At 40.8% G+C, this 26,449-nt stretch overlaps 1 protein-coding gene across 6 annotated transcripts; it reads right to left on the reverse strand.

The window, feature by feature from the left end:
• Positions 1 to 368: 368 nt before the first annotated feature.
• Positions 369 to 24,588, reverse strand: tfeb (transcription factor EB). Of its 6 annotated transcripts, none has more exons than XM_026168326.2 (12): positions 24,318 to 24,524; positions 13,540 to 13,604; positions 9,803 to 9,907; positions 8,549 to 8,725; positions 7,042 to 7,140; positions 6,736 to 6,924; positions 5,948 to 6,037; positions 2,633 to 2,750; positions 2,433 to 2,483; positions 1,823 to 1,898; positions 1,567 to 1,714; positions 369 to 1,469 (listed from the first exon to the last, which is right to left on the reverse strand). In XM_026168326.2, the coding sequence occupies exons 3-12, from the start codon at positions 9,830 to 9,832 to the stop codon at positions 897 to 899; spliced, it is 1,551 nt and encodes a 516-aa protein (XP_026024111.1). In that variant the 5' UTR covers positions 9,833 to 9,907; positions 13,540 to 13,604; positions 24,318 to 24,524; the 3' UTR covers positions 369 to 896. The 6 variants fall into 6 exon arrangements, with proteins under 6 accessions (XP_026024111.1, XP_026024108.1, XP_026024110.1 ...); XM_026168323.2 differs by having other exon boundaries at positions 2,433 to 2,489; positions 24,318 to 24,514; XM_026168325.2 differs by lacking the exon at positions 24,318 to 24,524 and adding an exon at positions 15,679 to 15,759 and having other exon boundaries at positions 2,433 to 2,489.
• Positions 24,589 to 26,449: the final 1,861 nt, after the last annotated feature.

Raw genomic sequence — 26,449 nt, forward strand, 5'->3', positions numbered from 1 at the left:
AAATAAAGGTGGGCAACGCTACGTGACTGCCTGTGCATGCATTTTTTCAGAAGATGACAATTTCAGCTCGACAAGTAAATATAAAGGCCTTTGCTAAAAGCTGAATTATCCACCTTTTGCAGCAAACTTCAGGGTTTTTTTTGGCAATATTCCCCAAGATATGGATACATATAGACACTTGAGCAGGCTAACACAAAGTTTTGTCCAACACCAAACGGCTAAAACCTGAGGCCAACTAACAGCCTGAGGAAGGGAACAATGTGACTGCACTGCATCCCCTCAAGATAAATTATGCATGCAGGGCCATAAAGCCATTTCCATTTTGTTCTCTATTGTTCATTCAATCGTTTATGATTACTAAAAGGAGCTGATGTTAGGGGCAAATAACTTGTCCTCTTCGTGTGTGATGATGCACTTGGTTTGTTCTTGTATCTGATAATGGCAGTCTAATTAACTGGGTGTTTTGTCCCTTGTGCAATTATGATTCAGGGCCACCTTTATGGAAACAAGGCCAATTGTGCCATATAACTCCTGACCTGGCAGTGCTGGTTCACACCTTGTAAATGCTCAGTGTGTTGGGCAAAGTTTTAAGCTGCTCAGTTAAACTCACATGCACTTATGTGTGTAGGTGTATGTGTGCGTGTCGGTTTATACGCTCGTGAATGTTTGTGATGAATGTGTACTGTCTCTAATGACACCGAGGGGAAGTTAAATGTACCACAAAGGAGTGTCACTGGTGTTTCCTGAAACTGTGTGATATAAATGATGTCATGTCTGGGGGCTGAATCATTTCTGTGTATGTAATGTACGCATTTTGTGTTTTGCAAACGTGATATTTATGTTTACTACAATCTATGCGAAACCTCGTGTGTTTGACTGAGCGAATGCATGCTTGTCTACATTATGTCTCCGTCCTCTATGCTGAAGCTGGATCTGCGGCTGGAGTCGACAGACGCTTCAGGGGACATCGCTGAGAGCAGCGGGTCTCCACCCATAGGGGACAAAGGCTCGTCCATCATAAGGAAACCTAGGTCGCCTCTCCTCGCCTGGACGTCAAGTCCACCCAGGTCACCCAGCCCAGACATGCCATCTGAAAACCCTGATATCCCATCGCACAAGTCCAGCGACTGGGCAAAGTCAAAGTGCTGGGAGCTGCCCACAGCTGGGTACTGAATGGGAGGCTGAGGCTGGAGATGCTGTGGGACTGGTGGCAGCTGCCTGGGTTCGGGCTGGGCCTGGCCCTGAGGGTGGAAGTGTGTGTGGGAGAGGAACTGGTGCTGCTGGGCCTGGGGATGAGCCTGGTTATGGGGTAGATGCTGGTGCTGGTGGTGTGCTTGTGCCTGGGGGTGAGAATGGTTCTCCTCTAGGCTGGTCTCTTGTTTTATATAAGAACCCATAATGTCACCCGTGTTCAGGCCAGAGGGAGAGTTGCTGGGCAGGCCATGCAGATGAGCCTGCATCTCCAACTCCTTTAGACAGTTGGGAAAGAACAAAAGCAATTTTATTACTATTAATATTATTATTCATTTTCTATGATTCTGGACATGTGCTGTACAAATGTGTTACCTGGATGCGCAGCAACAGCTGCTTGTTGGCCATCTCCATCCTTTTGAAGTTGTTCTCTACTTCTCTTGTCCTCTGTGCATCCTTTTGCATACGTTTGATGTACTCTACAGATGCCCGCAATATAGTGCCTTTGTTCCAGCGCACATCACTAAGCAAACAGGGGAGCAGACAGGCAATTTTCACTTGTAAGTTCATGTCAGTAACTACTCAACATCTGTATTTACTTTAAAAACATGGTGCACTAAGAGAAACTCACAGGTCATTGGTTTTGGGGATCATGGTGCCCAGCTCTTTAATGCGATCATTAATGTTGAATCTCCTCCTCCTTTCAACTATTGCAGAAGAATGATAAGACCAATGGAAATTAGCATAAAGGAAAAAACACACTGAAGATAATATCACTGTGCAGGTGAATCAAAGGCATTAAAATAAGGAACAGGAAATTGTACAGATGCTACTTTTTAAGTATGTATAGCATAGATCAGATACTGGAAATATACAAAAAGTGTAAAGAGAAGCAAACATTTAAGCACACACACACACACACACACACACACACACACACACACACACACACACACACACACACACACACACACACACACACACACACACAGTCACAGGCAATTACACCTAAGTGCAAGGACAGCAGAAATTACCAGGTTAACCATCCACCCAGTAGTTGGACTATGTCAGCTAAATCAGCACATGGGCCGTATAACACTGTTTCTGCATCGGAAAGATTATGCTTTGTGTGCATGTATGTGGTACGTGCAAATTCTTCGGAAGGCCTGCACATTATCAGTGTGAGAAAATAAAAAGGGAAAAAGGATTTAGGGAAATAGCATTCTGAGGGAAAGACTCACTCAGATTGTGGTTGTCTTTTTTCTGTCTCTCCTTGGCCAGCGCACGGGCTTCTGCGTCTTTGCAATAACAAAAAGTGATTAACTAATGGCTGAGAAAGCGGCATGTCTCAAAAAAGACAGCTTATCAAGAGTGCCAATAAACGCACGCTACGTTTTCACTGATCAACAGAATCTGCATCACTTTGTAACATCTTTCGCACCTGAGAGTTCTCGCTTGATGGTCAGATTGGCAGGACAGGAGTTGCTGGTCATAGCAATGGCTGGACCCTTCATGCCAGGACCTGCATACACATCTAGGTGACTGCTAGAAAGAGGGAGCTGCAAAGGAAACACACGACACACACACACATGCATTTAGAAAATGCATAGTATCTTACAAATACTTTGCAAAGTAAAAATAGGAGATGAGCAAAGGTTTCAATTTTCTGAATTAAAAAAAAACTAATCAAAATGAAAACTAAGTAAACCTGACTTTCTAACATCTCAGTAAGTACCTTTATAAAGTTACTGTTCATGTTTATTGTGATGTAAAGAGCAGATAGCAGCAGATAATGCAGTAATATCACACCTGAGAACAGCCTGCCAAGTACAGAAATGATTGACTATCACCTCATCTATCTTATCTGTCTTTATGGCTCATTTCTCTCCTCTGCTTTCACCAGCTCCTGAACTCACACTCGTGCAGTGGTCTCCACACTATTGCACTTTAGACATTGTATAACAATGGTGATTTAGTTTGCTATGGACTTCTAAAAAGACGTGATTTCCTTTTAATTGTACAATCTAGTTAGCGTGATGAACTTTTTATGCCTTGTAAGCAACCGTGTCGTACTCCCTGAAGCAAGGGCAAATATGACGCTGCTAATGAGGCCTGAAAGATAAAGAACTCAAAGGATGAGATAGCTTAATCTGCTGGCTACTGTCTGAGCTGTGAGATCAAACATATTCACTCACTAATATAAACGCAAACCTATGTATTTAAGTTAGATTTTTTTGTTACAATTCTTACAAAAGATCTAAAGAATATATGAAATGTAAAACTTTAACTTAAATGATTATCAACCGAACTGAAGTTTACCCACACTGTTAAATACCAAAGACTTTTAATTTGTAGGATCTCAAGCATTAACCATTTTCTAGAAGTAACATTTTTTTAAAAATTTCTACATCATATTAAGAAGAAGACAGAAGCCCATTTGAAACCTTGTCACGATTACAAATCTGGGCAGATTGAGTTATTGAATCAAAAACACACAACTCTAATAAGCCCAAATTCCCTGCCTCATCCCTCTGCAGCGACCACATTCTGACTGGAAACACCACCTTCATTCTCCACTCCAGTAAAGGCCCATTTAATTCAATTTGAAGACTAAATTCTACTTGAACTCAGTATGGCTCAGTGGAGCAACGCACAAGTCAAACTGTTCACTTGAGCCTGGCATTCAGGGGTGTTCCAGACTTTTGCTAAACTTTGAGATTCCAAGAATTCCATGGAGTTTGCTGCTTTAATCCCCATTAGGATTAGCAGGTGACTTCCACGCACACTGTTCTGACAGCTGGGCGTAAAGCTGGATTTTTTTTAATATATTTTTTTTAACATTTTGATTATCACTGAGTTTCTGCCTGTGGTAGTTTATTGTGCTGGCTTCTCACTTAATCAATCTAAACCTGATCAGCACGGTTCACCTTATCAGTGTGATAGTGATTTAAGCAATTAAACACATCATGCAGGATTCTCACAGTTAACTCAGACACTGCACGCAGATGGTCAGATGTATGTGTACAGAATTAATTACTAAAAGCTTAACTGTTTCACAGAAGTGAAGGAAAAAGACAGTATTGGCTGCTTGTATCAGTGTTTGACATGAGTATCAGATAAAGCAACAGGAGACTTTGTAGGTTTCCCTGTCTACCTGCTGCAGGAGCAGGGAAAACGTTGGGCAACTACACAATATGTCTGAGAATGCAGAAGCTAAGTCCCGCCAACCTTTATGTTTGAGTGCACCCGGCAGGAGTAATCTTAAATTAGCTTAAATGTGCAACAGTTTTGATTCATGTCCAGCAGAAAACAGCCATCACATGCTAACAAACATGCACGCACGCACGCACACAAAACCACGCCACCACCCCTGCTATTCCTCTTTCTGATAATCAGGCACTCAAGGCTGGGACTTAAGAGTCACTGTGGTTCAAATAACTCATTCAGACAAAGAAAGGAATCCAACAACTCCCAACCAAAACTCAAAGAATTATAAACAAGAGTGCTTCATTGTCTTACCAGTTGAATCTGTTCTCCCTCAATAACTTCCACAATTGCATACGTCTTACTCATCTCCTTCATCCTCTAACTCCTTCTCCTACAGTGCCAAGGCGCTCCCTTCTTCCCTCTAAAGGCACAAGCAGCACATGCAGCTCTGAATGGCACTGCCGCTCCTGTGCTGCCAGAATGACCACGGCAGCTCCGCTCCTTTCTCTCTTCTACCTCTGCTCCCAACCAAACAGGAGTGAACTTTCCCCTAACTGGACTTTCAGCCTGTTTTCCCCTTACACAAATTGCCCTCGCCCCCCTTTCCCTCCTCCTTTCTATTCCTCCCGCCCTTCTCCCCCCCCGTTCCAAATGTCTTGTAAACAAGTTGAACTCTAACTGCTGCCAGTTTAATTGTTAATTTTCTGAGTTTGCTCCCTCAAACACAAAGTGCTGTACAGTCTTCCAACTGGTATGTCCGCCCTACAGTTTCTAATTATGCCCAACATCATTCAGGGCCAGAATGTTTTGCGACTAAGTCAATTAAACATTGTTAGTGCATGAGAATATACAGAATCAAATCTAGAGAAAACTCTACTTAGAAACACTAATGTTACAGTGACCACAAAGCAATACCCGATAACATTAAGAATAACTAAGAACATTAACAACTGCCATAAAGAGAGCCATTTTTCACACACAAGAACAATGATTATAGGAAGCACTTAAAAGTCTGAGTACTGATGACCTGGCATATCCAGCTCTGTGACTCATGTAGTACAGACAGAGCTGGAATTGAAGTGGTCGCAGGTTTCAGAGAACATCATACTTAATTAAAACACTTGGGAATTCCTTATTCTATTTTAAGGTGGTGCATTCAAGCTATAGAATCATGTGGTAATACAGAGAACAAATCTATGTAACGCTTGGTTTCAATTTTCAGAATAACGCGACGCAGTAATGTTTTCAGTGCAAAAATCCATTTTAAAAGTAATTCTGACTGTTGCAGAGCGGCCAAACCTCTTTTGCTGCACCATTTCATAGATACGTCACTTGTTTGTTTTTGTTACCACAATACCACTGTAGTGTCACAGCATAAAATCAGCAGAGACAAATTTGCCCGTAAAGGTTTTGTGGCCTTTATAGTCAATGACCCATTTAAATATGCAAAGAGTCCCTTAAAACAAACTGCGTGCGCTTACACAATGTGTAAATAAAATCATACGTTTGGATGCAATGCAGCTTAGTTATATGTATTGTTCCTACTTACTGTGTTTGACATTTGGACAGCATCAGTGAAACTTTGAAAATACTCATCATTGGACTGCATACTGATGATGTTATCAATGACCTCATCCATCTGGGGGGGGAAAAAAAAGAAGTGTTAATTATGTTTTTGTGACCTGTTTTTATCTAATGTTAAGAGAGGGAAGCAAACCAAAACCACCATTTGAATGCTTAGAAAACACTAAACTAAAAACAAAATGCTGTCCCTCCTCCTCAATTGATTAAAGCCTCAGAAACTTGATTGTAACCTCCCCGGACATGCATGTTACACTACTTATCTATCTAAAAGGATTAGAGAGAGACAGAAGAGAGGTGGTTATGCTAAAAGCACACAGCAGGTCAAAGTCTTACAGGTTCAAAGGGCCATCCATTCTGCTGCTTCCCTGTCACTTTTTAAGCTGTAATTACTGGTGCAAGGCCATTATGGAGCATTTAAATCCCACTGATTACCATTCTCAGTTATTGCCAGTTAGTCAACACATTCATCCATGTCCCTACTGTGTGCACAACACATTAACATCAGCACAGTCACAAAATGCTCCTCTAACCCTTCAAAAGACCAATTAAATCATTATGGTGCTTTCATAAAATGTGGAGATGATGTTACTTTGGGGGTAATAGTCAACCCTCATAATTTTATATACGAGTGTAATTAAGTCATATTTTAGGGATATTTGTTCAGTCTGGATCCTGTAAATGGTACTTTATGACCTGCCCAGGAATGAATGTTTATGGGTTTATGCTTATGCTACTGTCGGCCCACACATCTACCTCTTTCTCGTGGCTGGAACCAATGTTGAGCATGGCCATCGGGCTGTTGGGGGCACTGTTGCCAGACATAAGCTGCTCGGTGCGCATGTGTGGGGACTGGAGAGGTGGGGGTGCAGATGCTGAACCCCCTGCAGGTCCCATGTTTGTGGGAGGCGAGGGTGGTATTAGCCCCGCTACTGCATTGACCGCCTAGGAACACACAGAGAAAGAGAGTGTTACAGCATTAGTGAACAGAGATCTGACATACTATAGGCAGATGTATTTCAATACTACATGGACGGACTGAAGAAAATGACAAACGTATACCTGTTTGGTAGCGTAGGTGGTTGACAGGTATTCTTTCACTTGCTGTCTTCGAGACTGACGGATGTGGTAGTCTGTAGGATTTTCAAGGTGAGTCTGTACCTATAGTAGGGACAAACAAAATGCAATCAGCTCTTTTTCTATTATTAATTCAGCTGGAAACTCAAAGTATCATTTTTGGGTACTTCTTTCTATTTTGTCACAACATATGTGGCAACAAAAAGCAAGACTAACAGCAAGTTTGCTTATTTCTGTTACCACACAGGGATATTATAAAAACATACATTTAATGTACAATATAAGCTTATTACCTTCCAATAATATTTAAAAAGATAACACAGAATATGCGATTCAGACATCATTATCTCAGTTATGGCACTAGGACATAGTATGTTTAAGTCAGTGGTAAAGCCTACAGGAGTAAAGCCTCACTGAATCCTCTGATGTGGCCACACAGAGCATTGGACTGGCCTCATTCCTTCAGATCAAAGAATAAAGGAGAGAGCAAGCTTGCTCGCCATTACTACAAAGAAAGACTTGACTCCTCAGCCCCCCCTCAGCTCTCTGTTATATAACCATGGTAGGGTTATATTAAATGAACTGAACTTTTCAGTCAATAGATATTTGTACTGTGTTTACCTTGTAAATACCTGGTCCAACAACAGTTCTTTACATGTATGCATTTACATGTATGATTCAGAGGGAGCGATAGAGAAGCTTACCTTATCTACAGAAAGAACAATGACAACTTTAAACTCTGTGGTGATTTCATAAACACCATTCCCCTCTCCCACATATGCACGCATGTGCACGGAGTAAAGTGTCAATGCAGCAAGTTGGAGCATTCAATACGAGTTACACAATGTATGAATTCTCACTGCAAAATGCACAATGTCATATAATGGAGTATTCCACAAACCCATAAACTTGCAAACACACATTATGTAAGATAATAACGCACACAACAAGCATCTCCGGAATCGGGCAAAATGTCACTTCGGCTTTATCTCTCCCTGACTGACTCTATCTATCGCTCCTGTCTGCCCTATTGCACAACGTGTCAAACCACTCTTATCTCCCCTTTGTGTCTTCCTACCTGCTTGGCGCGCCTCTGCATTGTTCTCTTTTAGTTTTTTTTTTTCTTTTTAAACCTGACTTTTGCCTGTGTGTCAGTGCTGCTTGTTTGGGAGGCCACAATGCTCAGTGAAGACCTGACCACCTCCAGCTGCATGCTCCTGCCATTGCTTTATTGCTATAACATGTAATTAGATAAATAGAGACATATTTTTCAAACACTCGACCAACATGTTTTCTTTATTTTACAGTCCCATAAATCCGTTTAGTGCTTTCTCTTGGCATGTTTGCATGTGGACTGGGAGCCGCAGACATTTTACTACACTCTGTTTGAGCATAATGTGCAGCGGTCCTGTCAAAAAGAAGCTATGTGGGGAGTAAATCCAGCAAAACATATCTATCACAATAAGCCATTTGCATCTTAAGAATATCTGACCTTCAGAACCTCCATGGGGACCTGCATGCTTTGGTAATGTTGTGGAGTGCTAATGGCTGGGGTGGGTGCAGGTGGCCCAGCCATGTGGTTCTGCATGTACTGCAGGGCTGCATTCTGCTGCTGCTGTAGCTGCTGCCGCTCACGCTGCTCCTCCTGCTGCAGCTGGTCTCGCATCAGCTGGAAACAAACATGCACACACACATTAGCGTTTATCCTCCACCCAGAAAGACAGTGTAACCAACACCAGCTTGCATCTTATCTTAAAATGAAACCGGCAACATTTTTGGAAGGTTGCTGACCAGAATCGCCTATGATAGAAACAAATGAAGCATATGTCATGCTTCAATTTGATTTTCTTTTTTTTTGCTTATAGTTCAAGGGCATCTTTATTTTTTACTGATTCACTTCATAAAGTTTTTCCGAGCTATAATTGAATTTGAGGGGAGGGCATTTTTCCAGGTGGAATTTTCCCAAAAATAGTAGTCAGCAATCAGACTTTAAAATATGCACATAAAATAAATATTTTCCAATCATCATCTGATTTCAAAGTGCTTTAATTCCACAGCCGTTCACTGGTAACAATCGAAGCACGCAATGTTAGAATGAGGGGATTTGTAAGTTTCATGCTGCTACCGGTAGGTATCGTAACAACAACAGTGGCTGCAGTGACTCCAACTATGCTCGTGACTATTGTTTGACTATCAAATGTACATGTGCAAAGTGTCTGAAAGGGACACGGTGAGGACTTGTGAAAACTGTAAGATTTGTATGTAAAAGTTTATAATCAGCCGTTTAAAATTTACTTTATTTTAAAAGCTTCAATGTCCATTAAAAAGCAACAACAACAGCTCTGACCTGCCTTTTAGTATATTTTAGTGTATAAATAATTCATTGTTTTTCTTTCTGACCCTTGTGCTGCTGCAACAAGGCATTTACACCACTGTGGGATTAATAGCGTCTATTTATATCCATCTATGTAAAAACGATGACATAGTTAAAAGAAAAAACAAGAATTTGTTTTTTTCTTTTTCTTTTTTTGGCTCTGTGTTATACCTTATACATGGCAGTGAAAATCAGGCCCTAATGAAACCTAGATAGGTAGACACGCCCATCTATCAATCAAAATGCTATGAGACATTTAAAAGGAAAAAAACGTTTCAAATTCATTGCACAACATTACAAATATAAAGTGATATAAATAGCCAGCAAAACTCCCGCATGTTGTTTACTGAACGGTGGAAGGTTATGTTGTACCTGCATCCGCAAGCCAATGCGTGAGGCCATGGCTGAGGGGCGGGGGGGCAGGGGAGGGCGAGCTGACGTTAATGCACCACAGTCCAGCCCGAGAGGTAGTGGAAGCTGTAAAAGAAACAACGAGGGGGGGGAAATGAAAAAATTGTAGTAACATAGAAAGAAGCTAGAAATGATCTGATTAACATAAAATGTAACCTCGCTATTACAGATCATTTGCAAAGAACTAGACTATGGAAACACATCTAACCTCTGAAGAAAAGCCTAATTAAACTAATTCTTTTATGTTTAATGGCAACATCAGTGGTAGGAAGGGAGGTGTGAGACAAGAGGAGTTGTGTGCAATACTTTCGTGTGAACAGACCTGTGACTTTGTGATGTTACAATTTTTTTGGCTCTGTTTATTTAACAGTGAAGCAGATTCTCAACTTTAGTTTAAGCATTCATTTCTTGTTGCAAATAACAAACAAAAGTCTTACCTTAGTTTGTCTTATTTATGCTAGTATATGTATGCAATTGTTTGACAATAACAAGATTATCAATAGTTAGTAAAGGTTTGGACAAACAGCTATTTAAACTTATAAAAGAAGTCCAGAACCAAGTTGATTAAATCCTCTGTTCAGTTAAGTTAAATCAAGGTAGTAGTCACACCAACGCAATATCTCATTTATAACATTCAAAAAAATAAATAATCAAGATTTCTGTGTTCCCACTGAATCAACTGTACTAAATCCAATTTCTAAAAGATGTTTAAAAGCAGGGTGAATACTCATAAAAACTGTTTACCAAGTTGACACAGCATTCGCTGATTCACAGTCTCTGATCAGGCCTCAAGTAAGCAAAGCTGGATCAGTGAACAATCTGACACATCACCAGCAGCCAAGCCTCTCAAATCTATTCATCTAACCATCCATTCATTGTCTGCCTGTTGTGCAACGTTTTCAAAGAAATAAAAAATAAACAACCCCCCAAAAACATACATCTCATGACTGTTCCCAAATTGAAATTAAAAATCCACCTTTCATGCTGTATCTTTTGAATCAAAATTCCTCAACTACAATGACCTTTTGACTTTCACACCTAATGCGCATCAATCACATAACATTAGCAGCTAATGCAAAAACAAGGATCACTTGCACACTCCTGGTGTCACCCTGACTTGACCCTTTTAGTTTTGTTATGATGAAAAAAAAGACAGGAAATAAATTTTTTTTTCCCCCCACATAGAGGATGATTTCCAGTCATGTCAAAGTCATGTGGTCTTGTTGTTCTTAAGTGATCATGTGAGCAAAAAGATGAGGGGAACACCCGTCACCCCTTTCAACATCTGCTTTTTTTCTCTCACATACACAAAGTTAGCATAGATTGGGGAGTTCCTGGGCTGATAGTTCCCCTTCTGCAGTGACTTGCGTTTAGCCCCTGCGTGACTAAGCTTCTCTGGCCCTTATAAAGGTGTGATGAAATCAGTGCTACATCTCAGTGTCTAGTCAAATATCTTGTGCTTGCGGTGATGTGGGATGGAATAGCACAGCATCAGTCAGAATGTGATTGCTCCATTCTCTGTATATGCTCATAAAGAGAGAAAGACAGAGCGAGAGAGAGAGAAAAGCTCATTGTGCACGAGGTACAATAAGAAGGGCAGCTCCTATTGAGAAGGACTGAAGCCGCCTGTTGTCCACAGTGTACATTTCAGCAACCGAGGGGGCACACACTGCCTGCTTTGTGCCCATTAGATGGCCCACATGAAAAACACACACCCATGCAGAGATACACATTCAAACACATGCAGTTTCCAAAACACACTTGTGCCAGAACTTGGACTTTAGGGCAGGCCAACCGGCAGATCTTAAAGGCCAGCTTGCTTTAATCTGCAAGATTTACAGCTGTTGATGCAGTGCTGCAACAGAAGGAGCCTTCCTGCAGCGACAGTAGTAAATGTCCTCAAGGTGTGTACTTGTGCATAACAAGGGCTAGTTGCACAGGGGTATGTTGTCGTTGACCATAAAAGCTCTTTGCAGACACAAGCTTTACTTATAAAAACATATTAGATTTGACTTTAACCTAATGGTCTACTTTGTAGAGAAACCAGGCTACGTGGCACAAATAATGGCCCAAAGACACACATTTGAATCCCCGATGCACGAGTAAAAGGATTCCAAATCTACCTTGTTTGTAAAGCTGCTGACAGTGGCAGATGCGTTTGCTGCAATGTTTACATTTCACTTCCTCCATTTCATCATGCAAAGTATGTATCATACATCCACCCAGTGTAACAAAGCCATGATCCATGACCTACATGTCCTGTAAATGTTGCACACTTATTTTCATCATATAGGATGTCACTTCCTGATATCATATGGTGACACACTGCTACCAGGCAGTGTGATCCCCCACACGGGCCTTCCCATTGCCTGACATCAACTGGGGGCATTTGTGACGCAGTAGAAGCACAGAGCAGCTATTGTGTGTCCGACGCTGTAATGTCACAACCCCTTCACTTCAAACACTGACAGCCAGTAGTAGGATGCAGAGCGGAGGAAGCCCGGGTCAGAGGCCAACACTGCCACGTTAGTCACACAAATATATCTCAACCAAAGTCCAGCTTTCATGTCTAAACTACCATAAGCATGTGTTACTGCAGTACTTTGTGTGAATTAAAACATTTTCAGATCAGGTCAAAGTAAAGGCTGATCAGATACATCTGTGAGGAGGCAACATGGCTAGGTAATGACAGCTAACCAAGAAATCCAAGACGTGTGTAATATATTCAACTTAGAGAGTGATGACAGCTTTTCTTCCAGGCAGAAGCATAGCAGGTACACACAGAAGTACACACTAATGTGGGGGCAGTGTGGGGCTATAGCACCTGTGCTCGGAGACAGCGTGTTAATTTGTGGAGTGTTTATTTTTAGAAGTGGCTGTGCAAAGCCAAGAAGGGCCTTTTTGGCAACCAGCAGTTATATGTGGGGTGTGTACATACACACACACCTACCTCTATGCATGCATGGTGCACATGTATGTTGTCAAACCTGCATATACATAACAGCATGTAAAACTTTATTTAAAGCAAGTGTAGGACCTGTGCAAATCAGTTCTGCACAGTTAGTGAGCATAGAGACAAGAAGTGCAACATGGCTAGCCCTGCTCTGAACACCAACACGTCAACAATGTAGTGCAAAAGCTGCTTAACCTTCCTCATGACAAGACATTAAAGTTTTCACAAACCAAACTTGGAAAACCAAAGAATATAATTTCAAGTCAAAACACAAACGCTGGCTTTCTCATTAAGTTATCTGTCTTCCTGTGCTAATGGCTAAAATAACCCCTGCTCTCTGTTCTCCTTTTCAGGAACACCATGTTCCCCTGAACTACGATGTGTTTTTTTGTTGTTTTCTTCATGTGTTTGTGTTTGTGTGCGTAGCCTCATGCATTTGTGCATGTTTTTGTCTGTAGGTGCGGGTACAGGTGAGAGGAGGGCATGCACATGAAAAGTAAGCCTGCATGTGTATTAGTGCTCTACGGTGTTTGCCAGTTTTCATGCAGACCCCTGTTACCACAACATATCTGTGACATAAATATATATGGTTAGAGTATACAGGGGTTATATAGGCACACTGATTTTATTTCTAATTCTGAATGAAGCACAGTGCCACAAACACTTGGCATGATGATTTTGACGGTAGAATATGAAAAGATATCTTAACAGCACGCAGACAGACACACACACAAAATACAATTACCTGTTTGAGAGTAAATAAGAGTTCACAAAGTAGTGTGTGCTCTGCTTATGCTGCTGACTACATGTCTGGATGATGGAGAAAGTCGATGGCCAATGGGATGAAGGGATGAAAGAACCAAGAGACAACAACAATCAAAAAGAAAAAGAAGAAATGATTGGTTATAAAATGTAAAACTGAACAGAGAACTGACAGATAAAATGAACAGCTATAAATAAAGCATACAAATTTGGCAGTTGTGAAAAAGCAGCTGAGGAAGCAGTGAAGTATTTAAGAAGGGGGAGCTGCAGGTGTGCAACACACACTTAAAGCAGAATTTCCATAGCGGAAGCAAGTGAAGCAACAGACCATGGTGAGGCTTAAGTATAAACACATGCGACAGGAAGATATTCTCAATAACTGATTTGAAAGTTGTTGTTTTTTCACCTCGGCTCATTCTTCAGGCACTGCATTTCCTATACCTGGTTTCCAGTCATTTTAACACCTTAATCATTAAAGTAAGAGCGTCAAGGATGTAAAGGTTTTTATGAAAAGGGATGCACACCCAAGGAAATATCAAAACATTGCACAATATCATGGTTAGAGTTAAAAGGGATCTAATATACACACATATACAAAACGCACACTTTTAATATCTTAGTGAGGACATCTAAGTGACATACTGCTTTCCCTAGCCGCTTACCCTAACGCTAACCATCAAAAATGAATCCCTGAACCCTTAGCCTAAACCTAATAGTAACCCTGACACCAAAACCACATTCTGAGTCTCAAAAACGTCTTCAAACTCGTGGGGACGGGCATTTTGTTGCCATAAGGGACTGGTGGTCCCCACAAGTATAGTAGCGTTCCAATTTTTGGTCATCACAAAGATATCTAAACATGGTACACACACACAAAGAGTATATATATGATGCAAAATAACCACTCAAACATAGTCAGGAGTCTTAAGACTGTAAATGTAACCAGGATAGAAACATCTGTGTAATTTATTACCATCTCCTCACCAAGATGAAGTGCGAAGGTTGAGTGATTCTACTCAGTGGCTAACTTTCAGAAGGTCATCTAAATGAATCACCATAACTCATCAACACTGTGCCTGAATCACAATGCCTGTCACATTCAACAGCCTATTTATAGTCGCTCAAGAGAGACCCTGAGCACAGCGAATCTCAGCTGCAGTGATCACAGAGCAGAGAGTACTGTGAAAAAAAGCACGGAAAGAACAACAGCAGGCTCTCCGCAGTATCTATTGTACAACACAGAGATATAGGAAGGACAATGAGCCAGCATCATCAATAAAAACCACAACGCATTACTTCCCCTTTCCTTCCATGAGTTTTCACAACTCCTAGTTCTGTTGGCGGTGAAGCAACTTCCTTGCCAGGCAAGCCATGGAAAAAACGAAAACTTTTTAAGCCATGACTTTTTTTTAAATTAGGAGTAAGGAACAGTTTACACCAAAAACTTTGCAATTGTTTGACACTGACAGCCACTCTCATACAGCACTTGAACTCCTAGAAGGAAGGGAAGAAAAAACCTACAATAAAACAAACGCTGTCTAATCTAAAATCAGTTAAGCTATTTCATCTAACCAAACTGGTTAAACAGACACGAGACCTGAATTATACACAAGCCATATAGAGATTATGTAAGTGAAACACAGACAGTAGGGCACTATAGGGCAAATTATAATACTTTTATCCAGTGCAGTCTAACTTATAAACTAGAGGATAACCCATCACAGAAAACCTTCTGAAAGTCTGGCCTCCACTGATCATTTTTTCTTTTTATGCTTGCAGTTCAGCTAAGATTAACTGCCCTCTGCCATAATCGATCACAATGCTAAACAACGCTTCAAAGCTGCTCAATCATATTTTTCGTTTTTCTTAAGTTTTTCTTTTTTAAAAGTCACAGACAGTACGTTAAAATTGGGCCATAATAGACCAGATCTAAAGTGATTTCTGTTGCTGTAAGTGTTTCCGTTCCTCTGCCTCTTACAAAAACACTTTGCACATAATATGTTCAGACATGTTTCATAGTAAGCACGAACAGAACTCAGGGTGACAGCTGTCAACAGCCAGGCACCACGAAACACACACAACAATGGATATAGTTCAGTATAGTTAAACTTCAGGTTCTTACCAGAAACTCTCCAACTACTCCAAAGACAGCATAGTGTATCCAGGTGAAATGAGCTCCTCCACGTGTTAGTAAACACACTGACAGAGACCATGAGCCGTTTGCTTGCTCAGCCAACCAGAGCTTACATGTGCTGCTCCACTGATTGTGATGCCACCCCTTCCTCAACAGAACTGCTTAAAGTACAGTGTCAGTCACTATTAGTCACCTTCTGCCCCCTTTCTAACCACCAGCTCAGCTTCCTAGACGTCCTCCTCCTCCTGCTGTTTCCCTCCTCTTCCCCTAAATTACCCTGAATGCAATCGTCTGGGCCAACAACAAGGAGATCCCTGTGTCTAGCTAACTCTTTTAGTTTCTTCATTCTCTCTCTCTCTCTCTCTCTCTCTCTCTCTCTCTCTCTCCCTCCCTCCCTCCCTCCATTGGGCAGCTCCTCCTCAGTCCAGCCTCTCTTCTTAATTCAGTGCACAATATTTGCATACAGCAACACCTACACATATGCGTGCGCAATTTGAATGCAATTCCTTATTTTATCTACCAGGTCACTGTGTTTTTATGACCTATGGGGCAATGAATCAGCACATTTACTTCTTTAATTGAACACCCACACACTAAAACCACACCACACAAACAAAAAAGCACACAAAAACATTAACATTGATGATCTGCATTTTTTCAGTGTTGTTTCCACAGCTTTCTGACTTTTTCTAATAAATGAAACACAGCCATGGATTTCTAAAGCTGTGATCTCTGCTTTATTCAGGTATGATTTAATTTATGTTTAGAAAAAAAAAACACACAGGATACATCACACATAGCTAAAATGTGATCCAAATAAACATCTGAAACACTAGTGGTAGCTTTACAGGCATAAGATCTGACCAGCAAAAAACTGCCTCCAATGAGGGTTTACGTTTTCTGAAGTAGCGCAGCAGAGTATTGCAAACTTAAACCTATATGAAATATCCATGTATTTCTGTCATTAATGAGATATTATGGATGAATGGCTCCTGAAGGCGGCTCTCTATAAGACAGTAAAGAACATCAAAATCTCACGTTCAATAAAATGCATATACACAAGTACGTTGTATCCATCAACAACCAGACAGACAAAAAAATAAGGAAACAGAATACTTATGGATATGCCAGAAAGTTTATTCTGTTTATTTGGACGTAGCTTTTTTAGTGGGAGAAACATTTTGTCACTCATCCGAGGGACTTCTTCAGTCAGCTGACTGCAGGTTTCACCAACCTTAAAAACAGTACATTTGCATAATGACCAAAACTAGCATCACTGATTACCAATGGGCCGTGCTATCAGTTTCTTGCAGTCAGCTGACTGAAGAAGTCCTGTGAATGAGTGACGAAACGTTCCTCTTATTGAAAATGCTACATCCAGATGAACAGAATCAACTTTCTGGGATTTCCCTACCTGGATGCTTGAGCATGCATCAAGACTTATGGATAGGATTTTTAACAGACTCTGAGTGATGAGTTCAAGCATCATCGCCTGAACTAATATTAGAATAAATTCATGGCATAGCATACTAAACAACAGTATCGTGTACAGATCTGGCTAACAGTATCATGTTTTTAAAGATATTCCCCATTGATATTCACATAGATGTTCCCATAAAACTATTGTAAAGAGGCAGTACTCATCTGAAAATCTCTTATGTTAAGGACTATTGCAATTAATAACACTGTATCTAACCCAGTTATTTACATCCCTCCATGCAAACACTTCCAACCTCTCCACACCCTGTATGCCTCAATAAGGAAAAACAGGCCACTATGCTAGTTGTTCCTAAAACAACAGAGGAGGACACAGGCCAGCATGGTTCAGCAGCACCCAGCTGACAAGAATCCCTTGTTTGTACACAAAGCTTTAAACAGTAGGCCAGCTCCAGTTCTCATAGTGCCCACAGTGTATTTACTGGGTTATTTTCGTCCAGGGGCAGGACCCATGAGGGTCCTCAGCTTATTGGCCAGAGAAACTGCGTTCTAGGCTACCAATGGTAACTAATTTCAGTAGGAGTAGGGGGGGGAAAAAATCTCTGACCATGACAGCCTTGTACCCTTTTACAACGGCCTTTCAAGGATTCACATACATTGACGCAAACATACATACGCCAATCAAGGCCCTCTCCATTGTCGATACGCAAGTTTCCCATTTTTTAGTGCCTCAGTCACTACAGTTGGGGCCAGATACTGTCTACTCTATAAAGACCAGTACTGCGGCTCTGCTGAAAGTCTAAAACACGTGTTTTGATATGTTTGAATCAAGTCTGACCTGGCTATGCTCACTTATACCTATACTGTGTGCTATTGATGTAGGATAAAACAGGGCCGTAAATATGCCAGGAAAGTCAGAGAAGCTGGATGTAGCCTGTAACTTCACCCGTGTGTGCTTTTGTGTAAGATGTATCAAGAAATAATAAAATATAACTATTTTAGAACTTTAAAATGCATTCTTTTGGGGGGGGGGGGGGGGTTCTTTCTTTTTTTAAATCCATTTAAGCTTTATTTAACCAGGAAGTCTGCTGTGATTAAAATCTCTTTTGGAAGGGAGAAGGTGGCGCCACACCACTATACCAGCATGACACATGATATTTTTGGTAACCAAAGTGATGTTTGCAAGATTTTGCAGACCACAGCATCTGACGAAACCAATATTCACTTATGTAAGAGTTGCTTTACGTTAAAAACACTAAATAACTGAAACTCTTTGAAAAAGAAAACAAAAGAAAAAACAGAACCCACAGCACTTCCCGACTATGCACATAACATCATTTGGCCCGAGGTGACCCCATGCTGTGTGTATGACTAATAGGAGTGTTGTTGTGGTTTAATGATACTTGTCACATGCTATAAATTATATGGGATATTACAACTCTAATTTGAAGAAATATACACGTTTACAGTTTACAGGCAACGACGTCATGATATTCCAGTCACCGTGTATGAAGCAAATAGCTGTTTATTTTAAATCAATCCCATTTCTTGTTGGAGAATTTAAAATATACACTAATAATATAGACAAAACAAAAGTAGTGGTCTCTGTTTGTGAATTTAAGAGTGGGTAGTACAGTAACTAACCAACCAGCAACCAGCTACACTACATTTCTTTTTGCATGGGTGAACATCATCATATGCGGGGAAAATGTAATGGAAGGCAATCTAGAGATGAGATGAGAGATAAGGCAAAGACACACACACACACGTGAGTGAGTGAGTGAACTTAATTTGACTTTGGCTATCACACACAAACTTAATGACCACCTTGAGTACAAAAAAAATCAACTCGCTGTAATGCAATCTAGAAAACTCTTGAAAAACTTAGTTAGTGATGGAAAGTAACCGAACGTGCCTGTACATGTGCACAAGACTGCGTTTCCGATCAGAATGCATTTCTTGTCCTCTGATCAAAAATGAGACAAGTTTTATTTAAACAGTATAGACAAAGGAATGTTATCTATACAAAGACACCCACACACAGCTTGATGCTGTATATAACTTTATCAAAGAATAATCTAAAGATTTTTCCATAGACTATTACCAGCCCTAAGAAAGAAAGACAAAAACAACAACAACAACAACAACAACAAAAACGCAGCTATTAAATTACTAGGATTAATTTATACATGCTTGTTTCACTCAGGATTTTTCCCTGGTCATTCCCAAAACACTGAATATGCCAGTGTTTTGGGAATGACAGCGAGAAGCCAACCACCTTCAGGTTATATAACATACAGCATTATGCAAGGGGAAAGAAAATATCTAAGGAATCAAGTTATAATCACTTGGAATTTGAGTATCTTTTTGTATTCAATTCATAACTGAAAGCTGCACAAGGTACAATTCAAAGAAAGTTCTTGAACTCAATCCATAAGGCATATAAAATATACCAGATTTAATTTTGGCTCCTTGTGAAGACCTGCACCATTTCCAGCAGTCCTGCTATTTTTAAATCACTTCCTGGAAGTACCATGCTTGTCTGCAGTTTCATCATGAACCTCAAACTTTCGTGAACAGCAAACATCAACCTCTGAGTCAGACGGACCCAGCTATCATTTTGCTAATCATCATGGGTAACTGGGACACTGGCCTCTCTTTTTTGACACAAAGACCGAACAGTGGTCTTAAATGGGAGAGTGGAAGGGAGATCATGAGGTGAGTAGCGCCACCAGGTCCATGTCATTTTATTTAATTCACAAGTTGTCACTGTAAATTTGTCCCTGAAGGTCAAATGTCTGTCAGTGAAAATTTGGCTCAAATTACCTGAACTTAGAGAACAGGCTCAGCTCATTTTGAGCTGTTTACAATCAGAACTACTCCGTTTGACTCCATATTCTTCCTTAAAATGACATTCAAGTTGAACAGTTGTTATCGGGCACTGCAAATGCATGCCTAGAAATGGTCAAAATGGGACTTCCAAGGAGCGATCCAAGCTTAGCAGGAGCAGGAGTGCTGGAACACTTACAGCACCTCACAATGAGCTGACCTTGAAGGGGATAGTGGGCAAATTTAAATCAGATATGCTGTTGAGGGAGTAAAATATTGTTGTTTTAAATCTTCAAGTACAAACATGAAAAGCAATGTGACGCCACTGTGGAGCTCAGTATGACCACCCCGACCCCAAAAAGGTACAAGCTGAGGAGGATTGAACATTTCTGAGCCTAGATGAAAAAGTAAGGTCAACACAAGATGATAATAAGTTCCAGGAATTTGGGATATCAGCCATTTCCGAACGACAATTAGTCAAAGGCAGAAGATGCATCCATCCATTATGCATCCAATATGGATAAATATGTCATCATGAGTCATCAGTGAGTCAATAAATACTCTCCCTGGATCTTTTTTATGCCTTAAAACTAGCCTGAAATCTAAGCTAAAAAATGCTGGTGAGATAATCTTGAGAAAGCAGATTTGTGTTTTCAAATCACCAGTGGTTTCAAAGTACAGTCAATAGCAACAACACTTGGAATCACATTATGAAAACCTGTTTGAGGAGCCCACAGGGCATAACATTAAGGAAGCAGTCTGTGGAGTACATGTGAAAGTTCCTAGTAAAGAACTGAACTGTTCAGCTGGAACTACTTTTCACAGCACTGAAGACGATTATAAATGGAAAGAGTTTGTGCACAACTTAAATAGTAGCAGATACAACACTTATCTTTTATCATCAGTGCTTCACTGAACCTTGAAATCTATATTTTTTGTGTTAATTTCACAATGCACTTCAACTGTTAGCTTCCTGAAAGAAGTGAAACTACCAAGGACATTCTTTCATATTCATTAAACACACTTACTACACATACCTTCCTTTATTAAGAAAAGCTTTTAACACAATAACTGATTCATTCCCATTTGTGTGAACAACTTTCAAATGTCACACACATTGTGTGTTAAGTGTGCAGCAACTTTATGTTTAATATTTCTGAAAAACATCTTAATAAGGAGATAAAAGGTAACTGTAACATTTTCTGTGGGCCACTGTAAGAGATGAGGTTTAAGAGAGACACATCTACCAACTACAACTGATCACTGCAGTTCACAATGATAAGAAAACTGTAGAAACACACACTGCAGCTGCCCAGTTGTGTATAACTCACAGATGCAGATGAGCAGCGATTCTTACAGAGAGAAATGAGACTGAGCAAGCCTGTCACTACTGTCTCTCAGTTAAAAAAAAAAGAGGATGTGAAACTGTGGAATGAAGATAAGATGAGGAAGTGGAGTCACACATTTTGCACATGCCCTAAAACGCCCCACCCACACTTACCTCTGGGAGATCATGGGTCATGTTGTCATATAGCACATGAAACGCTGTCATTCCCGTGGTTTTCTAGAAAAACTCCGAGCTTCAGTGAAAAGCTTGTGCAGTAGTTTGTGTTATATTTCTGTCTGCCTTTTTTAAATTATTATCTCTAAGGAAAACCCAACAAACCACCAGGATAGGACAAGAGCTGAGAAAGCTGTGTAGGTCATGGGAGAACTGTCCATATGGCAAACGCATGAAGCTGTGTTTACACACACCTGATGCTCTTTCACACTAGAGTACATCCATTTAACCGAGCCACTGTGCTTGTGTGTCTCAGTGTGCAAGTGCAAGGGTGTGTGTGTGTGTGTGTGTGTGTGTGTGTGTATACACCTTGCCTGCCTATGTTTACCTGAAGAAAATTAATCCCATCACCAACGGACTGCAGACACATACCCAATGAGGCCGAAAACATCTTTCTCTCTCTCCCTCTCACACACACACACCCACAGGATGCAATGCTTGTACTAATTTGTGCCTTTCTGTGCCAAGTTGAACACAAATCAGGGAACAGAAATACTAAAATGAAATCTTAATTAGAATACTTGATGTGGTCACATTTCCTGTGATGTTTCCATCACAACTTTGGGTTCTTGTGCTGCTCTGTCTGAACAGGTGGCAGCTGTGCTATTGGAGAGAATTAGAGTGCAGTCAGTCTATCAGGGGTTACTGCTGCTCTGCATACTGTGACCAGTGACCTCTGACCTTGCTGACAGTGACCTGACAGCTCTGTGCGTTTAATAACCCTGGCCCCTCTCGTATTGTGTGCACTACATAACCCTGCTGGTTTCACGATGACCTTCAGTCCCATTCTTATCTGTGTGCCTACACTTGTTCAAAAGGAGTCTAAACAGCTACACAGACACCTTGCACATGAATACATTTAATCTTATAAATTTAGTTTCAATATCAATTGACTCTATGTAGATATATCTCCAGCAATCCATCATTTATTTGAAAATTTAGCTAATAAGCAGTATAATCTCCGTTATGTAAACATGCCGAAAGGCACGTGATAAAATTACAAGGCAATAATTCAATTAAAATGGTTCATTGGCATGCAGACTGGATTAGTTACAGCTATGCTATCTGTCCATGCTGATGCCCAGTTTTTTCATCATTTCTGACTGGTTACAGAGTCATGGTCACAGTCATGAGAGAGAAACAAAGAGAGTCAGAGGTAAACTAGACAGAGGCAGAAGGAAAAAAGAAAGTTTCTAATCAAGCATATTTCAAATTATACATTATTCCCATAGTCGGATCTAAATCCAGTCACATGCATACTTATCTGTGGGTGTTTTTGTGTTTCAGTAACATGTAGACAGACATCCTCTTGCCTCACAGCTCTCCCTGTCTTCTATATCAAAACCCATGTGCATATATTCACGTATCACGATGAACCCTGACCTCATTGATGCCTTTGTGCAAAACTCATTTTACTGGAAGTGATTCAAGGCAAGCGCAAATAAAAGGAACCCACTGCATTTCCCCTTAACCCAAGCTTCACAGATTTGTTAGACATGCAGAAAGGATGGAAGCTGGAAAGACAAATGAATTTAAGCAGTAACCCAAAAGATGATACAAACAGATTGCTGATATTTCCCTGCGACTTTGCTCTCTGGGGAACAGTATGTATGATTGCAGAGACCAAGGGTCAGAGAAGAGAGTCTTATGCCAAACGTTGATGGTGTAATATAGAGTCGCAAACATGTTCTCAGGCAGGAGGGGGGCATTGAGCCACTGCACCCATGGTCTGGATGGGGGGGAGGGGGAGTATGTGAAGCCAAGGTGTTGGGTAAATAAATAAGGGGTTGCTGATGCTAAACATTATTCTGCTGATGTGAATCTGTTTTTTTAAATAAGTTGCTTCATCTAAATTTATTTCACCTTTAGTTGGGGAACGTCATATCTATCTAAGTAAATTGTTGGTCAAACAGTTTAACCACAGTCCAGAAAAAGCAAGCTAAAACTTCACGGTGAAACGACTGTTAAACCCAACCACGCATGCGCCTTTAGAGTCAACTATTATCGCTGCATTACCAGACAGCAACTGTCATGCTAAACTCTACTTTCCACTTAACATACATACAGCACATGCGCGCACACACATGGAAATAGGAATAGCGCTCTGTGCTGAGAGGAAAGGCTGCATAAATCAGGGATGCCTTCATCACGTTGGCACCTTGCATAAATTTAAAGGTAAGTACTATAACAAGCAGAGCAGTAATACAGTCTGTACAGTCACAGACTTATACATAGCAGCATACCCCAAGGCTGAGGTGTTGTTACTGATACCGGTCTGGCTGCAGCTTATAAATGGCAAGAGAGGCAACTCCCAGCAGACTCGCAGAGGACAGTAAAAGGGAAAAAGTGGTGCAGCGCACTGCAAACTAGTGGTTCCAGGGTCTTCATCACAATGGCAAATGTGTCTTTATATTTAAATTATGGTTAAAACTACACGTACAAAAATATTTAACGCAATAAATTCTGAAATGTGTCATGAACACCTCAAATCTTTCTACAAATATATTCAAGGCGGCAAAACTACGTAAGTAGAACAAATGTCCTGTATAATTTCTGTTTGTAGCCTGTATGCACAATTCATTTTTGTATTAATTTGATGAAATTATGCCTTTTATTTCGCCAAAAGGGCTACATAATCAATTAGTTCAATCTAATCCATTCCATTTTAAGTCGATAAATCGCCCAAGTTTGCGTTGAAAGAGAAACGCGCACTTGTCTTTTCTTTTCACGGGGTTTCTAGAGGCAGCAGCGGTTCAGCAGAGGCTAACAGTTTCAGTAGCGTTGGTGAAATCTAACTTACCCGCTCTGAAGGTCAGACAGTACAAAATAAGAGTCAAGCTCAGGAGGAAAAAAAAGTGCGTGGCCACTTCTATATATTCTGGCACCAAGTCCGTCAGAAACTATCACAAGCTGAGTTTTAAACCAAGGTTTAAAAGGTTTGACTTTCCCCGTATTTCCACACACCGACAGCGCGTGTGTAACCGATGACACTTAGCCAATTTGTTTTCGTTTTGACGGTCAAGTTGTCACAACTCAGAGCGTCCGCGGTCACCTGTGCCACCGCCAATGGCAAAGCGCAAAACGCCCTTGTGGGAAATGTAGTTTTTACATCGTGTAAACCAGAAGATGCGCTATTTTGAGGTAGTGACGTGATGCCTGTTGACTGCAAAGTTAGTTCCGAGTCGTTCAACAAAAGCACTCAAAGAACTAAACGAAAGGAAAATCTGGTATGACTGTTTCATTGTGCAGCCTGTTGATGATCTTCCGTTAACAAATGTCAGTCTTTGTGGCACACTGCTCAAAATTAAACACTTTTGAAAGACAGCATAGCTTCAGTTAAACTTCTGGGATGTTGATCTGGTTAGTCAGGTAGGAGAGGGGGTTGTTAATCAAGTTCAGCTGCTTTAGTGTTAATGAAATTCACCAGTGCACTAAAAAGGCAACTATGAGAACCGCCCACAACAGTCATGGTTTTTCCAGGTGGAGGTCACCACCCCTCCCCCATCTTTTGCCCTTTCATTTAAACTAGTTTTGCATGTGGCTGGGGTCAGTGTCACTACAGGTAGCATGAGGCGATGCAGTGTATCTTCTTCACCGCGTCACTTGTTCCACATTTTGTCATGTTACAGCCTTATTCAAAACACATTCAAATTCATTTTCCACCTCAAAATTCTCCACACAATAACCCATAAGGCGGGAAAAAGTAGGCAAGTATTTACAGCCTTTGCTCAATTCTTTATTCAAAGTGCAATTAATGCCTCAGGTCTTTTTGAGCATGATACTACAAGCTTGGCACACCTGTTTTGGGGCTCTTATTCTTCTTTGCACTTTGAACTTCTTAAGCTCAATCAGATTGGATGCAATTTTTTTTTGCTGTACAGCAATTTTCACTTCTCTCCAGAGAAGTGCAATCAGGTTCAAGTCTGGGTTCTGGCTGGGCCGCTCAAAGACATTTACAGAGTTGTCTTGAAGTCAGTCCTTTGTCATCTTGGCTGTGTGCTTAGGAGTTTTGTCCTGCTGCAAGATGAATAGTCACCCCAGGCCAAAGGTCCTGAGCACTCTGGAGCAGGATATCATCAGTGACGTCTCTTTACGTTGCTGCATTCATCTTTCCCTTGACCCTGAATAGCCTCCCATTTCCTGCTGCCAAAAAGATCCCCAGAATGATGTTGCCACCACCATGATTCTCTGTAGGGATGGTATTGGCCAAGTGATGAGCAGTACCTGGTTTCCTCCAGACATGACACTTGGCATTTAAACCAGAGACTTCAATCTTGATTTAAAAAAAGAAAAGAAAAGAAAAAGAGGTCTTCAATATTTGAAAGCCTTTGTTTCATCAGTTCTTTTGGTAAACTCCAGGTGTGCTGTCATACGCCTTTTACTGAGGGTTGTCTTCCATCTGGCCGCTCTATTATACAGGCCTGATTGGTGGAATGCTGCAGAAATGGTTGTCCTTCTAAAAGGGTCTCCTTTCTCCTCAAAGTAATGCCAGAGCTCTGACAGAGTGAACCTTCCTAACTAAGGTTCTTGTACCCAGATGACTTAAATTGGCCAGGCTGCCAACTCCAGGAAGTCCTACTGGTTCCAAATTTCATCCATTTACAGATGATGAAGGCCACTCTGCTAACTGGAACCTCCAATGCTGTAAAAACACCTCTGTATTGCAGCCCAGATCTGTGCCTCATTCCATCTCCCTGGACTTCATGGCTTGGTTTGTACTGTGACATAATCGGTCAGCTATGGGACCTTATATAAACAGGTGCGTGCCTTTCCAAATCATGTCCAATCAACTGAATTTACCACAGGTGGACTCCAATCAAGTTGTATAAAGGTGTGACAATTAGTGGAAACAGGACGCAGCTGAGCTCAGTTGTACCTGTGTGTCATGGCAAAGGCTGTGAATACCTATGTGGATGTTATTTATTTTTAATA

The sequence above is a fragment of the Astatotilapia calliptera genome, chromosome 5 (assembly GCF_964374335.1).
Source record: "Astatotilapia calliptera chromosome 5, fAstCal68.1, whole genome shotgun sequence".
NCBI lineage: Eukaryota > Metazoa > Chordata > Actinopteri > Cichliformes > Cichlidae > Astatotilapia > Astatotilapia calliptera.